Consider the following 18,491-nt stretch of genomic DNA (forward strand, 5'->3'; position numbering starts at 1 on the left):
AGATGTTAATATCATGTCTTCTTCATTCTTTTATATTTTGTACATTGATACATCTATAACTTCTTTCATAAATTTGTGCTTTTTGTTATCCATGACAAAATCTTTCTCATTAAGAGGATATATTTTTGTATTTGAGCAATCGATATAAAGATCACCTATGATCTATGCTAACTTTTCCTTTTTCTGCCCTGTTTTTTTAGTCTGAAAAGTTATGTGATGAACAGATTTGAGCTTACAAAACACTGAAGGAAAGGATTCACAAAAGCATCATCAAACATAATATAGTCCTTAGAACTTGATCCTATTCTGTTTTTAAATAGTTTGTTTCATACTTTCAAAGAAAATACACCAAACATTTTCAAATTGCTCACATTTGAATTAGTTTGTCCAACTCTTACTACCTAGAGCTCTGATATTATGCATTATTAATAGACAGTTGTTTCCAACTTAAAGAGGAGGAAGTCAATTCAGAGAGTTGAACTTGTCATAATTATATATTTTGGAATTACGGTTTTTGTAAAATTTTTTTAACAGTTTTCCAAGTAAAGACCATCTTGTTTATATCACTGTAATATGCAAAAGAGAATTAAACTCCAGTAATTCTGGTTATTCACAATTCTTTTTTTTTTTTTAATTTTTATTTATTTATGATAGGCACAGAGTGAGAGAGAGAGAGAGGCAGAGACACAGGCAGAGGGAGAAGGAGGCTCCATGCACCGGGAGCCGGACGTGGGATTCGATCCCGCATCTCCAGGATCACGCCCTGGGCCAAAAGCAGGCGCTAAACCGCTGCGCCACCCAGGGATCCCTGGTTATTCACAATTCTTAAGAGAAAAAGGAAGAAAAGTTTTTTTCTCAAATTCTTACATATATGGCTATATATCACCTACTTTTCATTTTTTTAATCAGAATAATTATAAAGTTAGTCCAGTTGAGTTAGATTGTTTTTTTAGAAGTAGCTGACAAATTGGACTGAGTTCTTCATTCTGTGTTTTGGCCTAGTCACATTTATGCTATGTGATGGCCTATAAACTAGCAGGGCCACATTAGGATTAATGAATTAAATGCATTAAATATGACCTTGCCTTCATATCCTAACCCGCAGCCCATACTCAGACCCGCTCAACTGTCATATCCTTTGCATGTTGCATAACAAGGAATAGTTAACCTGGCATGTACAATTTGGGAGAGAACATGGAAAATGAAAATTTTCTGCAAAGGCCGTTTTCATTTTTACAACTCTTGCCTACTTTCTAGTCACACATAACCCCTTTCACCAGCCTTGGCTCCACCTAAATGGCAAGGCTAAGCAAAGCACTGTTCACCATAGGCTGCTCCCAGAATAACATAGTATGTGCCACTCATTGCTTTCACTAGGCCTCAGCTCTCCAACAATAGTCTTTCCTCTTCACTCTTCAGGTTACATTATCTAAGAATTTTAAGCTACCTTCACATTTGGTTTCTGAAAGTAGCCTTTTGGGAGATGTTTTTGATTACCTGACAGACCACTGCCTTTTGACACTGTCTTTTTTTCCTCTTTGAGCTTAAAAACCAAGGTTTAAGTTAAATGCCTCATTTGCTTCATAGGTGTATGCCTGAATTTAACAAGAAGAATGGCCTTTGGGAGGTTATAAGCCTGCGTTTACAAGCCAAGCTTTTTAAAATTACTTTACCTAATAAGGGACAATGTTCCAAAGTCATCATCATAATTTAAATTCTAAATAGTAACAGAGTACTCTGGTTTAAAAATACCCAAGTTTTGGCAAATTAGATGTCATTCCTGTGTATTTGTCATTAAGGGTCTAAAAAGAACAGCTCTTAAGATTTTTGGCAGGCAGATGTGTTATAGTACTAGTAATTTAATCTTTATGAAAGAAGGAAAATAAGCTTTTTCTCCTTTGGTATCCACTGTTTTTCTTTTTTTTTTTTTTTCCTCCCATAGTATAAATCTCATGAAGAATAAATTAGATCCAGAAGGATTAGGAATCATATTATTGGGTCCATTCCTTCAAGAATTTTTTCCCGATCAGGTAACATAGTTGAAGAAATAAATCTACTTAATGTTTTGTTCTATTGGGATGAGCTTTTTGTGATTATTTCAGCACTTCTTTCCTACTCATGTAAGATGTTCTAACATGCACATAGAAGACGAAGAAAGCACTGTTATGATGTAAATATTTTCCCATACAGAGAGGATAGAAGGGTATGCGTGCTATAATACAATAATGCAAAATATCTGAGGAGGAGGTGGTGGAAGAGTGTACATACACCAGTATACACACACTATGGTACTGTTTCTCTAAAGGAAGGATAATATTCAGAAATATGTGTAATAAAAAGAGAAAGATCCTCTTTATCCACCTGAACCCTATTTTCCTTTTCTCGGGTCACTGTTATCATAGATGGTATGTATCTTTTTTGGAGCTTTGAATATATTTAAATAAATAGAGAAAGTAAAGGAGTCCGTAAGTAGTGGAGATGACAAAGTTCCAGGAGAATTTTAGAGTAAAAGGAGAACCTCTGAGTGGAGCTATGCTATTTCATATTAGGACATGTCTTCTAACTGGGCTTTGATAGGAGCTAGTCTCAATCTCCTGAGTTACATCTACATCATTGACAAAGCCAATTATTTTCTTCATGTTTCCTAGCTCAGTGAAGGACTTTACTGCTAAACCAGATGCTTTAGGCCAGGCATATTGGGATCATTTCCTCAGATACCATCATGGTTTAAGTTAAAGATCATTGTTTTAATAGAAATGCCAATTTCTGTATTGCCTCTCTTATAGAGAGGCCAAGCAGCAAAGTGACAGAGGGAAAATGTCAGGATATATCTTAATTGAAACCTGAAATACCAAATTATTATCTTTAACAGAATAGACAATGTTACACTTAATCTTGGTAATTAAAAGAGAGCCCATATTTTCTAAATCTGGATCTGTTATGGTTGGTGTTGAGTAAAGAAAGTGAGGTAAATTCAAAAAGTATATCACAAGATAGCTAGACTTCTTTAAATTTTAGTAAATGCTTCATGAAAAAAATAAAATTACTGGATTGTGATGTCCTGTTCACACTCCCAACTACTAGGGTGTTTTCAGAGTTCTTTTTTGGAATATAACAATGTGTTTTACATATCTTATAAGTGTTGAGTAAATTTATAGCATTAAATTAAAAATTACAGCACTGATTTTAGGGGCAGATTTTGAAAAGTGCTTGGGAAATATAAAAGTGGGATAGTTACCACCTCTTTTGGAAATCTGCATGTTAGATGTAATTCATCACAAGATAGTACTTGTAATTATCCTAAGAACTTACTAGTTCAAGAAACAGTTTTTTATGTTGTATTCCTTGAGCTAACTGAAGAGAATTTTAGTCCCCTGGTCTTTCCAAGTGTAATCTGCAAAAGCTGGTTAGAAATGCAAGTCTTCAGTTCCCTTCCCAATCAAACACCCTTCAGAGGAAGACCTCACATTCCCGCCTACTCACATGCTCAACTTTCTGTCACACCTCTTTGATCATACCCCACACCACTGAGGTCCTCTGTATAACGCTTTGTACCAACAGACCAATTTAGTGAAACTCAGTAAAGTTGCAAAACTGGGTCAGAAGGACAGCCAGGAGAATATATATCTAACTTCTGTAATCTCTACAAATGCTTAAAGTAGGTGCTAGGGAAGAGCATTTCTTGGCCTCAAGGAGAGAAATACAGAGAAGCATTTCAAGGCAATTTGTTTATAAGAATCGCAGAGCAACTGCCATCTTTTAAGCCCATAACTATGCATTGGCTACTGTGTGCCTTATAAATTAGGTACTATTCTCTGCCGCTGCCCCCCACCCCCCCATTTTGGCAATGAGGAAATTGAGGCTTTAGAGCATTTCAGAAAACCGCTTGAGGTCAGACAGCCAGACAGTGGCTAAGGAGTCCAGGGTCGGTAGTTCGCCAGTGTGTTACAACCACCTTCTGTTGATATTTTAGCATTTTGTGCCAACTGTTAAAAACTGGAACTAAAGAATATAAGTTGTGTATCCATTCCAGTAAAATAAAGTATATTAACTCTGATAATAGCTCATTATCCAAGAAACTAATTCCATCAACTCATGTATACAATTAAGAAAATGACCAAGTTACTGATTTTTCTGTTTTATAAAGCATTTTGATAGATAACAAGAAAGCAAAAGCTTAGATCTCTTTTCTCAATTTTCAAGGGGTTTTAAAAAAAATGAATATGCAAAGAGCCAACAACAAAAAGTCTTTTCATGGGAAAATGACTAATAGGTTTGCCTAAAACAGAAAATTCAGACAATTGAGTAGTAAAGGTAGATTAGGTTCTGTATTTTAGGATTCTTGGTTGCAGATGACAGCCTGAAATGACTGAAGTGGGAGGGCAAGGAAAGAACTGCAAGGAATAGCTTACAGGCGTTCAAGAACTGAAGCAGCAAGCCTCCTACAAAGATGGAGCCACCCTTGCCAACAGCTCTCTTCTCTTAGTTCCAAAAAAATGGAACAAATTCTGAGGAGGAGCAGGACCAGCTTTTGTCCCACATGCATCCTCGTATTAATCAAAGAGAAATCACTGGAGCCTGGTGCCTTTTTGGTGGGGCCAGACCATGAATGACCTTAAAGCCAAGTTAAGAGAATTGAACTTGATCTTTAGCTAACTGGGAACAAAGGTTAAGGCAGTAGGAATAACAAATTTAATAAAATAGTAATTTAATAATATCCAATAAAGATTCCAAGCACTATAATTTTGCATTTTCATTCCCATAAGGCTCTTATCACTACCTAAAAACTGACAATATTTAGATGGGGGAGAAGGGTGGAAACCCCTAAACCGATATTGTGAGCCAAATGGAAAATACTGGTACCTAGATGTTGTTTGCAGGCTGACGAAAAGTGACATTACTGCTCTTATGTATTTACTGAAAGGAACAAATTATTTACAACCAGGAATAAAAAAGAGGTAAGATTTTAGGAAATATTTTTGTGTTTTTGAACCCTGTCCTTTAAAAAAATACTTCTCCACTTTCTTCTTTTCCCCAGAAGCAACTCTTTTAGTTTTAGGTTTTCTAGTAGATAAAGTCTTAAGGCTTCTTGCTTTATCAAAAGATTGCCCAACCAAAGGGTAAGGATTTAAGAAATCTGCATTTTCCTTTCAACTGCTAATTATAAATTGCCTATCATAAAAATATAATTTAAAATTCTAATATTTTATTTATAATAGGGCTCCAGTGGTCCAGAGTCATTTACTGTCTATCACTACAATGGATTGAAGCAGTCAAATTATAATGAGAAGGTATGGTCTTTCAGAGTAATTTGTCTTTATCTTAATTGGTAAATATGAGTATATAACAAGGTTTGATTCCCTTAAAATATTCCAAGAGTCTCTATTCTATTTATAATTACAATATATTTTAGAACAGGTTATGTTTTGATTTGATCAGTATATGTTAGTCATTGAGAGCTGCATTGGAGTTTTGGGACAATAATTTCACCAGGACAAAATAATTACATGTCCATGCATTTTGTTGTACATACATCTTGGCTGTACAGATTTTTTTTTAATTTTTTTTTTAATTTTTTTTTTTTATTTATTTATGATAGTCACAGAGAGAGAGGCAAAGACATAGGCAGAAGGAGAAGCAGGCTCCATGCACCAGGAGCCCGAAGTGGGATTTGATCCCGGGTCTCCAGGATCGTGCCCTGGGCCAAAGGCAGGCGCCAAACCGCTGCGCCACCCAGGGATCCCTGTACAGATATTTTAAATCAGGTTTTGCCTATCATATAGGTCCTGTTTTATCTGATAATTGTAATAACTGGAATTAAATTCTTTATGGGCGATTTTTCAGAAAAGGAAATTGTGCTGTGGGGAGTTGATAACGTGAGTTGTAGTTTTATTATACCAAATTTATTGCATCACAACTAGAAAGTACTCTTAATGAAAATAAAGATGCAAATGTGTTTTTATGGAAACCCCCAGTTAAAGCCAGTAAAGTTGTTTCTTTGGGCTATTAGTCAAATAGCTTAGCTTTTATATTGGAAGAACATAACTATAATCGTGTACCAAACACTGAATATATAAAAATATAGATACTTTAGAGGAAAGCAGTCTGTATTTAACATATCCCTACAAAGAGAAATTAATGACTGACTTACGTAATGTACACAGTGAGCCCTTACAATGAGTTAGGGAATTAGTATATTTTATTTCATAGAGAGTTCTGAAAGTTTATTATTGCAAATTAAATCAGAATAAAACTGGTTTCCAATATCCACCTGCCCATGTACGTTTTGTATGATCATCACCACTGTACATAAACACCTGGGCTAGTTTTATCTGCCAGGCTTCTTCTACTTATCTGTTTATGTCCTGATACCCTTAATTTTTTCTCCATGATTTCTCATGAGTACTGACTGAGTACACATGAATAGCATTTCACAGTTATAATAGTAAATTTATGACAAACATTCAGTTTGCTTCCAGCTCCGGAAAGTTACACTTTTAAATGGAAAGAAAATGAAGTCCTCCCCTAAAGGAGGACTCTCTCCTCTCATGCAGCAGCATGACCATTCCAAGGGCCTCCATATTAAAGCAGTGAGAACTAAATGTTATATAAATATTTTTTCCAACTGGAATATATTAATTAAAGGATGATTTTTCCTTTATAAGAAACAACCTGCATGTATTTTAGGGCTCAAATATGCTCTTTTTTTTTTTATGATCTTAAATTTAAAAGTCAACTGCTAATATACTCTCAGTTAAAATGTATATCACCGTCTTGTTTACAAAATTTCTATTGAAATAAAATTAAGGTTCCATATGAAACAATATGCAGTGTGGTATTTGCTAGCCCATGAGAAATTTTATATCCTTCAATTTGCTAAGAATATCGGTTGATTTTTGTGGCTTTCTTTGTTCAACAGGTAATGTATGTTGAAGGGACAGCCGTTGTTATGGGTTTTGAAGATCCCATGCTACAAACAGATGACACTCCTATTAAACGTTGTCTCCAAACCAAATGGCCATACATTGAATTACTGTGGACCACAGATCGCTCTCCTTCACTAAACTAATTTGCCTAAGTATTTATAAGGAAGATTGTAATAGCAGATGTTGAAAGAGGGATGCAAGACTGGCAGTTGGCTACATTAAGCTATACACTGGTATCACTAATTGTAAATAACAAAACTTTTTCAGTGTTTAAGATATGTTTAAATTATTTGTTTTAAAGCTTTATGTTAAAGGTTACCCTATTTTAACTCTATGTGAAATTTACTAGCAAAATTAAGCTTTAATCCGACTTCATCACTTTTACAGATAATTGGTCATTTATCAAATTATAAACATCCTAATACTCTACAGCATTTGTATACTGAGTATCAAAGTTACTATTTATAAACTTATACATTGGGTTTTTATTTCAATCAGACATTTTATGGTTTCAGTGATTCTGGCTTGCAGTCTATCAGCTTCCACGCTGAAATGTACAAAAGTTAAATCTTTGTTATTTCTTCTCTAAAATCTGGTTTCCATTAGGAATACTGATAAATTATCAACCTGGATTCTTTGCCAATTGGCTTAGCTCTGGCATGTTTATAAAAAGTAGAAACTATAAGGGAACATTACCATTTATTCACTGATATAGAGGATGTATTTCAAAAAATGATAGGTAAGAGAATCTATTTGATAGTCTTAACACTGTTAACTTTTACTGTATTGCCAAATACACTTTTCCAAATTTATCCCAGCAGCCCTGTAAGCCAGCTTTCTTGTATATTTATGTGATAAGTGCATGAGAACATCTGTTATTACATTAGTATATTGCATTATTTATTATGATCCTGGTGGATGGTCTAAATAAACACTTTTTTTCTTTAACTGTAGCTTTGCATTTTTTATATTAGTGACTCAAAGGAAACAAATACTTTACAGTGTTTCTGCCCAGCAATCCTGAGAACAGTAACACCCTGGAAAGGAGACCAAACCATATACTGACTTGAGAGTTCTAAATAGCCAGGAACACTAGACCCTGAGCAGACAGTGACAGAAGCCCCATCCTGTGTATTTTAGGGAGAGATTACTGTATTTCACTAAGTTTGTTGCCCAGCAATTTTGAAGTGTGAATAGCCAGAAATACTTTCTTTCCTTCACTTGAGGAGTATTTGGTTTTTGGGTTTGTTTTTGTTTTTGTTTTAATGATTTTATTTATTCATGAGAGACACACAGAGGCAGAGGCACAAGGAGAAGCAGGCTCCCCAGATGCTCAACCACTGAGCCACCCAGGCATCCCAATAAGTGTTAAGTGTCCTCTTAGGAATTTAAGAACTGAATTTTAGGGTGTCTAGGTGGCTCAGGTGGTTAAGCGTGAGTCTTCAGGTAAGGTCATGATCTCAGGGTCCTGGGATTGTGCTCTGCATTGGGCTCCCTGCTCAGTGGGGTGTCTGCTTTTCTCTCTCTCTGCTCCAGCTCTCTGTCTCTCTCAAATAAGTAAACAAAATCTTTAAAAAAAGAATTTTACCTTCAGGTAAAATTAGCTAAATATGTATTTGCTCTGAATTCATTTGGGGTTTTCTTTAAATTTTATTTTTATAGATGTTAACGCTAATATAAGTAGGCTTTAGCATAAGAAAAAAGTGACACAAGACTTTATGTATGCTTTTTGGTGACATTATGTTCAGGCACATGATACTAGCTACTAGAATTACAGCTGTGCGATGTCTTTTTGTTGTTAATCTTAGCTACTTCCAAATGTACATAAAACACATTGTGCTAACTCTGGTCCCAAATTCCATAGGATTATGAAAAAGCATAGATTTTCTCATAAACATTGAGCCTACAAAACAGCATATACTTTTTACGATTGTTATATAACAAACCATCCCAAAAACTTCATGGCATAAAACAATTGTTTTACAAATGGTTATTTTATTCCTCTGTGGCCGAGGAGTATAAACAGAGCACAGTGGGGAGTGCTGGTCTCCTTCTCAATCTGGATACTCAGCTGGGAGACTGGAGGAATCTTTACTCACAGGACTGGACCTTGGCTCTGTCTAAGCAACAGATAGAGGACACTATACATAAAACTCTAGATATGTTTTCTTTACACATACAAGAGTGGATGACTATATGCTACTATATGCTGGGCCATAAAGCAGTCTAGAAAAACCCCCAAAAGTTTGGAAATTAAGCAGCACACTCCTAAATAACCCAGTGGTTTAAGAGAAAGTGGAAGTTAGAACATGTTTTACTGAATCATGATGAAAATGAAACAGCAAAAGTTACAGATGTAACTAGCAATGCTTAGAGGGAAATGAATGGCTTTAAATATATTATTAAAGGTTTGGAAATTGGAAAGCTAGGATTTCGTCTCAAAGTAAATCAAAGAAAATAAGAGAAAAGGAGTTACATACAAAAGAAAGATTTTGTAGTCCTTCTTCACACCATATACAAAAAATAAAATGATCGGAGGTCTTAATTGTAGAAGCTAAAACCATAAAATTCCCAGAAGAAACAGAAGCCTTCATGACCTTGAGCCCGTAGCAATGGTTTTCTCAAAATACCAAATACAAAAGGATTGTCTGGACTTCACCAAAATTAAAACCGTTGTGTGTGAATGGACCTCATTCAGAAATTCTCCCATAGAATGGGAGAAAAATATTCCAAAATCCTATGTATCATAGGGAATTTGTGTCTAGAATGTGTAAAGAATTCATAATAAAAATAAGTATTTTTCATTGTGCAAATGATTTGAAGACCTGTATCTCCAAAGGTGAAATACAGCTATCCATCTAGTAAACATGAAAAGATGCTCAACATAATTTATCCTTAAGGAAAATCAAATCAAAACCACAAAATACCATTTCACACCTACTAGGATATCTAAAATCAAAATGGGAACTATTGTTGGCAAAGAGGTAGAGAAATTGGGACCCTCACATTGGTGGCGATGTGAAATGGTAAAGTCACTTTAGAAAAATAGTTGGTACAGTTTCTCAAAAAGTTAAATACAGAATTAGCATATCATCCAGCAATTCAATCCTAGCTACATTTACACAAAACATATTTACACAACAGCTTTTTTGTGGGCATTCATAGTGAGTTATTCATACCCAAAAATGGCAACAACCATAAATGTCCATCAAATGATGGGTAAATGTAGTATATACATACAACTGAGTATATTTGACAAAAAAAAAATACTAATTACTGACATATGCTACAACATAGGTGAAACTGAAAACTTTAAAATAGGATAAAGAACCCTATCACAAAAAAAAAACATTTATTATACGATTCAATTTATGTGAAATGTCCAGAATGAGCAAGCCATAGAGACAGCAATGGGATTAGCAGCCCCCAGGGGTTGAGGATAAATGGAGTAGAGGAACATAACCAGAGAATAACTGATACATAATTCTGAATATACTAAAAAACACTGTGAACTGTTAAGAATTTAAGAAAAAGGAAATAGATATATAATAGGAAAAAAGCAAATCCAGAAGTTTATTCATTGACAGAAACTAATAAAATTGATAAACCTTCTAATAAGACTAAGAAAAAAATAAGAATAAAGATGTATTTTAAAAAAAAAGATGTATTTATACACAATGGCATATTACTCAGCCATCAAAAAGATTGAAATCTTGCCATTTGCAATGATGTGGAGGGAATTAGAGGGCATTATGCTAAGCGAAATAAGTCAGAGAAAGACAAGTACCATATGATCTCACTTGTCAAATTTCAAGAAACAACTGATGAACGTAGGGGAAGGGAAGGAAAAAATAAGGTAACAGAGGGAGGCAAACCATAAGAGACTCTTAACTATAGGAAACAAACAGTTGCTAGAGGGGAGGTGAGTTGGGAGCATGAGGCAATTAATTGAGTGACGGACATTAAGGCGGGTACTTGATATACTGACTGCTGGATGTTATATGCAATGGATAAATCACTAAGTTTTACCTCTAAAACTAATAATACATGTTCTGTTAAGTAACTTCAATATAAATAAAATCTAAAATCTGAAAAAATTAGGAAAAGACAAACGATAAATTCTCCAGGTATTTAAGAAATGAGGATATTACTATTATGGCAATAAATTTTAAAAATTAGATGAAATGACTAATTATTTGAAAAATAAAGCAGAACTGATACAAGAAAATCTTAAATCCATTTAAAAAGTTTAATCAATACTTTAAAGCCTTCCCTCAAAGAAAGTTCTTCAGGACTTCACTAGCAAATACTTCCAAACACTGAGAAATAAATAATACAAGTAACCCCAGAAAATAAACAAAAGAATATTTCGTGAACCCAAAATGCACTGAGAGGAGGCCACAACCTGACAAAGACATTACAAGAAAGATTACAACCAAATATTTCCTATGATCACGGACACAAAAATCCTATAAAATAGGAAACCCATGAATAAATCTCTGTGTGTGTACAATGTGCTTATATGTAATACATAACTAGTGAGAATTGCAGAAGCATTAAGATCATTTAATGTTAAAAAAAAACTGATTTAACAGATACAGGTGAAAAAACATTATTTGCTAAGTATCTGTAACCATATCATTATCTCAATAGAGAAAAGGCATTTGGTACGTTTTCATAGGTAACCTAGACATAAATGTTAAGAACAAGTAAATGGAATAAAAATTTTTTTCTGTAAGCTTTTTAAATAGTTTCCTGGATCTTACATATTTGAAATATTGAAGTTTTGCTAAATGAGTTAATTTAAATTTATTGAAAATCTATGGGATACCTGGCCTGGCTCAGTCAGTGGAACATGCAACTCTTGACCTCAAGATTGTAGGTTCAAGCCCATATTGGGTGTAAAGATTACTTAAAAGTAGCATTTTGTTTAAAAAAAAAGTTAAATTCATTGAAAAATCTAGACCATTTCCCAGTAAAATAATGCAACAATTACTGTACATAAGTTTATCTACTTTTGGCTTCTTAATACAGAGAAAAGATATTGGAAAATAGAAACAGGCATAGGTTTCCAAAAATTATGAAATATATTCATAAATTTGCAAATTTAAAGAATGCTAGTAAAACAGTTTACAGTCATTTACTTCTTATTTTCAGTAGACATTGGGGTTTCTTTGGATTAAGAATTCAAAATAATATTCGAATTAAGTCTACTCAAAGTAATAAGGAAATTATCTTTGTATGCCAGGAAAGTAGGATTTGTTTTCAGTAAGAGAAGGTATGAGAAATGGAAATACACTTTTTTGTTGTTGAGGGAAAAGAAAGCAATTTTGTCATAAAGTGAATGTGATTATTTAGAGAGGGAAAACAGGACAAAATCAGAATGTAAAAAAGAAAGTTGAGCAAGTATGTGGAAAAGGAATCTTTAATGTGTGGTCAATCTGGCTAAGATTAAAATTATTTTAAAATGAATTCTAAAAAAAATAATAAAAAATAAAAAAATAAAATGAATTCTAATATCAGAAGTAAGCTGGTGTAAATTTAGAACTTGATTTTCTTTCTGTTAAAAAGACAGTATTCTTGGACTTCTGGTCTGCTTTTGGTAACAGATTGTGAAGGTTTATCTTTAAATTATTAAGTTCTGTGATAATCTGTGATCCAATTTAGGCAAACATTTTTAGAACTTTTGACATTTTTTCCCCAAACTTTGCAAAATCAAACTCTAAGAGAAATCTTTTTGACCTGGAATATTCCAGTCGGTTTTGTTAAAGTAACTTGGTTTATTTGATATGTAAATTATATGGGGTAATTAGGTTTATTTGATCTGTACATTATATGGAAAACATTGTCAATAAGTAATTCTAAGCCTCCTTTATATAGTATTTATATAGAACTTCTAAGATTGTAGCGTGAAGTCCATTCTCCTTCTGTAAGAAATAGCCCCTCATTGCCAGACTTTTGCCATTCTGATGTCCTTTTAGTGTGGCAATGGTGTGCTCCTGAGTCAGAAAATAAGATGAGTGAATGATGGCTCTAGCAGTCAGGGCTTTGGGAAACCCAAGATAACCACTTAGCTCTCCCTGGCACCATGACAAACCCCGTTTTTCAGTTTTTGCATTCCTTCGCCCACCATCGTGCACTTAAACGGACTCCAGTTATGAATAGACATTGACAGAGAGAATCCTATAAAATTTTCTGAGTGCTCTACCAACAATGTCTGACCTGTTAGATCCATAATCCTAGAAAAACTGGTTTTGTTCCCAGAGGCTTCAGGCCTCCTTCTGGACCCCCTGAACACCTGTACTTATACTTCATTCAACTGCCACTTAGTATGAGTTAGCCATATGTTCTTGTTACTGTACATAACAATCCTGGATGGTTTGAAGCTTTGTCTGATGCAAGGCTGCTGTCCTCACGGTGGCAAAGAAACTGTTAAGAGAATGTTTCCCACTTGGCATACCTTCCTCAAACTACAGTGATCGAGGCGCCCAGTTCACAGAGCCTATTCTATGAGCCTTAACAAAGACCTAGCAACCTTCTTGGAAAAACCACTGTCCCTCTCATTCTCAATCTTCAGGCAAAGTCAAGAGAACTGATGGGATCCTCAGACTTAAAAGTAGTAAACTTGCCGAAGCTACCAGACTTCCCTGGCCTAAGCTATTGTTTTTAGTCTTGCTGGCTAATAATCAGTATCCCCTTTGGGAAACAAACTCTTTCCACGCAGGACAGCCACTGACAGACCAATGTCTATTGCTATATAACTTTCTGCTGATCTCTTACTATCTCATGCTAACATGACCAGCTGTGATAAATCTTTAACGTCTTATATCAAAGCAGGTCATCAACAGATTAAAGACAACTTCTTGGGTTCCAGTTTAAAGGATCCTGTTGGTCAATAGTGTGAAGCCTGGTGATCGGATATTCTGGAAATGTCATCAGAGAAAAACAGCCCTCAAACCTCATTGGAAAGTACGTTACCAAGTGATCCTGACCACTGACAAGGCTGCAATATTAGAAAGCACTGAGCCTTGGATAAAGATCTCATAGTTGAACAAGTCTTCACCGGGCATCAGGTCCTGAATAGATACTGAAGACCTCCACATCAAGTAGATGAGGAAGAGAAGCAGCTGACATTGGGGTAGACTGCTTCTACCCAAGATGACAGATAACTGAATATTAAAATATTTGTTCTTTCCCGTTACTTTGGCATTGCCCTGGAAAGATAATGCCTTCCTCTCTACCTCCCAGGCCATTGGAACAACACAGAGAACAATATTTGAACCACTGAGAAAATCTACCCCTAACTTTCCACAAGCAAAGTAAGATATCCCATTGATCAACTGCCCTGATGCTACATAATCATGTTAGAAAAGACCTGCTAACAGGTTTTCATGATTCAGGATGCACTCCTGGCTTGTCCCTACTTCCGTGTTTAAAGATAAATGTACATGAGACTATAATCAGGAACTTCATAATTCTTGAAGTTACTGAAAAATCTGCTAAAGCATTAGCTGTCCAATAAAGCTCCTTAGACTTGGCCAAACGTTGTAGTTGGTAACAGGATAGCTCTTGATTATCTTTTAGCTAAGCAAGGAGGAGTCTGTGCTGTGGCTAACATCACTTGCTATATCTGGATTAACACTTCTTGGGAAGTGAAACTCAATTACAGAAGATCACTGAGCAAGCCACTTGGTTTAAAAAGGTGACTCCCTTCAATGGGATCTTGCTTCAGAAGAATCTCCCATGTGTTTTGATTGCATTCTTCAATTGCATTAAGTCAATTTTCCTTTCAGTCCTGATGTCTGCATTGACCTCTACCTGTTGTGGGCTGTGCTTGCTCTCTGTGATGTTAGTGAGACACATGCTGACCACCTCTGAGGGGGAGTGTGACTGCAGAAGGGTGTCAAGGGAGGGTGTTAGCAAAATTGGCCCTGAGCCACTAGTCCCAGGCCAGATACCCAGTGCTGCAGTAGCCGGAGTTGTGGAGTGTGGTAGTGGTAGTAGCCAGGGGTGAGTGACATCTGTGCATCCAGGCCTGGGTGTAGCACATATTCTCTGTGCATAGTGGTGGGGCATGGAGCATAGTGGCTAGAGCACATGGTATCTGCACACATGGCAGCTGGGTGGGGTGCACAGAGTGTAGCAAAACTGGCGCTGAGCCCAGGTCTCAGGCCAGCAGGCTTGGACTGGGTGAGTCCTCAGGAAAATTTATGGGTGAGGCACACTGCTAGCAAGTTATGTAACAAATGTCTTTGTAGTACCAACTCCCACAGGTGGCTCTGTTTTTATGCTGGGTTGGGGAAGCAAAAGGACACCTGCCAGTTCCTTTGATCCAAGAGAAGTATCCCCAACATGCTCTGAAATCAGTATAAACAGATCTCCCTCCCTCCCACTGTGGAAACTGTGCTCCTATGTTGCCTCTCCTCAGGCTGTTGTCTCTTTAAGGGCAGGGACCAGGCTATCAGTCACCTTCCAGGCTCACCCAGTACTGAGGCAGCTGACTTTTAAAACCCCAGCCTCCAAACCAAAACTTACATGGAAACAAATGAAAATAAAAACACAATCATCTAAAATCTTGGGGATGCAGCAAAAGCAGTTTGAAGAGGAAAGTTCATAGCAATACGAGCCTACCTTAAGAAGCAAGAAAAAAATCTGCAACAACCTAGCTCTTAAAACTAAAGGAGCTAAAAAGAACAACAAACAAAACCCCAAACCAGCAGAAGGAAGGAAATAATAAAGATTAGGTCAGAAATAAATTATATAGAAACTAAAAAAATAATAGAACAGGTCGATGAAACCAGGAGCTGGTTCTTTGAGAAGACTAACAAAAATTGATAAACTTCTAGCCAGACTCATAAAAGAGAGAGAGAGTGACAGGGAGAGAAAGGACCCAAATAAACAAAATCACAAGTTAAAGAGGAAAAATAACTATACCACAGGAATACAAATAATTGTAAGACAATATTATGAAAAACTACATGCCAACCATTAGAAAATCTAGAAGAAATAAATTCTTATAAACATATAACCTACCAAAACTAAAGCAGGAAGAAATAGAAATTTTGAACAGACCAATTACCAGCAAGGAGATTGAATCAGTAATAAAAAAAAACTCCCAACAAAAGCCCAGGACCAGATGGCTTCGCAGGAAAATTGGATCAAGCATTTAAAGATGAATTTATACCTATTCTACCCAAACTGTTCCAAAAACTAGAAGGAAAACTTCCAAATACATTCTATAAGGCCAGTATCATCCCTATACCAGAACCAGATAAAGACACCACAAAAAAGAATTACAGGCCAATCTCTGTGGAACAGACATGGAAAAATCCTCAACAAAATACTAGCAAACAGAATCCAACAATACAGTAAAAAAAAAAAAAAAGTCATTCAACATGATCAAGTGGGATTTATTACTGTGATGCAAGCATGGTTCAATATTCACAAATCAATTGATGTGTTACATCACATCAATAAGAAAAAGGATAAAAACCATATGATGATCTCAATAGATGCAGAAAAAGCAGCTGACAAAGTACAAAACCCATTCATAAAAGTCCTTAACAAAGTAGGTTTAGAGGTAACATAACATAATAAAGCCCATAAATATGAAGAGCTTACATTATACTTAATAGAGAAAAACTGAGAGCTTTCACCCTAAGGCCAGAAATAAGACGATGGCCACTTTCACCACTTTTATTCAACAGAGTACTGAAAGTCTTACACACAGCAATTAGACAACATAAAGAAATAAAAGGCATCCAAATCAGTAAGGAAGAAGTAAAATTTTCACTTCTACAGATGATATGAGGCTATATAGAAAATCCTAAAGGGGTGCCTGGGTGGCTCAAACGGTTACGTGTATGCCTTTGGCTCAGGTCATGATCTCAGGACCCTGGGATTGAGCCCTGAATTGGGGTCCCTGCTCCTGGGGAGCCCACTTCTCCCTGTGCCTCTGCCCCCTCCCCACTCATGCTCACTTGCTCTCTAACCCAAATAAATAGAATCTTTAAAAGAAAGAAACAAAGCAAGCAAGCAAGCCAGCCCTAAAGACTCCACCAAAAAATTAGAACTGATTAAATTCAGTAAAGTTGAAAGATACAAAATCAGTATACAGAAATCTGTTGCACTTCTACACACGAATAATGAAGCAGCATAAAGAGAAATTTAAAAAACAACCCCATTTACAATTACACCAAAAATAACCTAGAATAACTATTATAACACTGAATGTTTAACTGAAATTAAAATAAAAACTTTAAAAAAAGAAAGAACAAATCAGATAGTTGGAACAATCACAAAGATTTGAGAAACAAATAGAGCAAACTGGACCACTTTCTTACACGATACACAAAAATAAACTCAAAATGGCTGAAGGACCTAAATGTGAGACAGGAAACCATAAAAATCTTGGAAGAGAGCCACTAAGAGCTGGGTTTTATTTTTAAAAAAAAATTTTTTAAGTGACAAGCAATTAGTTAGACTCACCAAGAAAAAAAAAGAGAGGACCCAAATGAAATCAGAAATGAAAGTGAAGAAGTTACAGTCAATACCACAGAAATATATAGGATCACAGGAGACTACTATGAACAATTATATGTCAAAATACCTAGAAGAAATGGATAAATTCCTGAAGACAAACTATCAAAACTGAATCATGAATAGAAAATCTGAACAGACTAATTACTAGTAAGGAGATTAAACTGGTAACTAGAAACTTCCCAACAAAATAAGTCCATGACCAGATGGTTTCACTGGTCAATTTTACCAAATATTTAAAGAAAAATTAACACCAATCCAGCTCATACTGCTCCAAAACTACAAGAGGCAGAAACCATTCCAAACTCATTGTGTAAGGCCAGTATTGCCCTGATATCAAAACCACCCCCAAAGAAAAAAAACTACAGACCAATATGAACATAGATGCAAAAATGCTCAACAAAATATTAGAAAACTGAATTCAAGATTTCATTATAAGGATCACATACCATGATAAGTGGGATTTATCCCTGGGATGCAAAAAGGGCTCAACAAAAACAGATCAACAAATATGATACATTAATAAAATGAAATGAAAATTTAATATTAAATAGTCCATGCTACCCAAAGCAAACTACAGATTAAACACAATCTGTATCAAAACTCTATTGACATTTTTCACAGAAATAGTAGAAACCATCTCAGAATGTGCATGGTACCACAGAAGACCCCAAAGAGCCAAAGCAATCACAAGAAATCAGATAAAAGACAGAGGCATCACATTTCCTGATCTCAAACTATATCACAAAGCTAGTGTCAAGACAGTGTAGTATACAAAAATAGACACACGGACCAATAGAACAGGAGAACCCAGAATTAAATCCCTACACATGCAGTCAACTAATATTTGATAAGGGAGCCAGGAACATCTGGTAGGGAAAGGTTAGTCTTTTCAACAAATGGTCATGGGAAAACTGAATAAATACACACAGAAAAATTAAATTAATTCAAAATTGACTAAAGATCTAAACATAACACCTGAAATAATAAAACTCCTGAAAGAAATATAAGGAAGAAGCTCCTTGA

The 18,491-nt window shown here is 35.5% G+C and overlaps 1 protein-coding gene across 4 annotated transcripts in view; it reads left to right on the forward strand.

The window, feature by feature from the left end:
* Positions 1–7,874, forward strand: part of MINDY3 (MINDY lysine 48 deubiquitinase 3) — an 84,067-nt gene extending 76,193 nt beyond the window's left edge. For all 4 annotated transcript variants that reach the window (XM_038530012.1, XM_038530013.1, XM_038530015.1 and 1 more), the window contains 3 exons: positions 1,943–2,030; positions 5,220–5,291; positions 6,920–7,874. In XM_038530012.1, coding sequence (XP_038385940.1) covers positions 1,943–2,030; positions 5,220–5,291; positions 6,920–7,069 — 310 coding nt within the window. In that variant the 3' untranslated portion in view covers positions 7,070–7,874. The remainder of the gene's footprint in view (positions 1–1,942; positions 2,031–5,219; positions 5,292–6,919) is intronic.
* The last annotated feature ends 10,617 nt before the right edge of the window (positions 7,875–18,491 follow it).

Source organism: Canis lupus, chromosome 2 (assembly GCF_011100685.1).
Source record: "Canis lupus familiaris isolate Mischka breed German Shepherd chromosome 2, alternate assembly UU_Cfam_GSD_1.0, whole genome shotgun sequence".
NCBI lineage: Eukaryota > Metazoa > Chordata > Mammalia > Carnivora > Canidae > Canis > Canis lupus.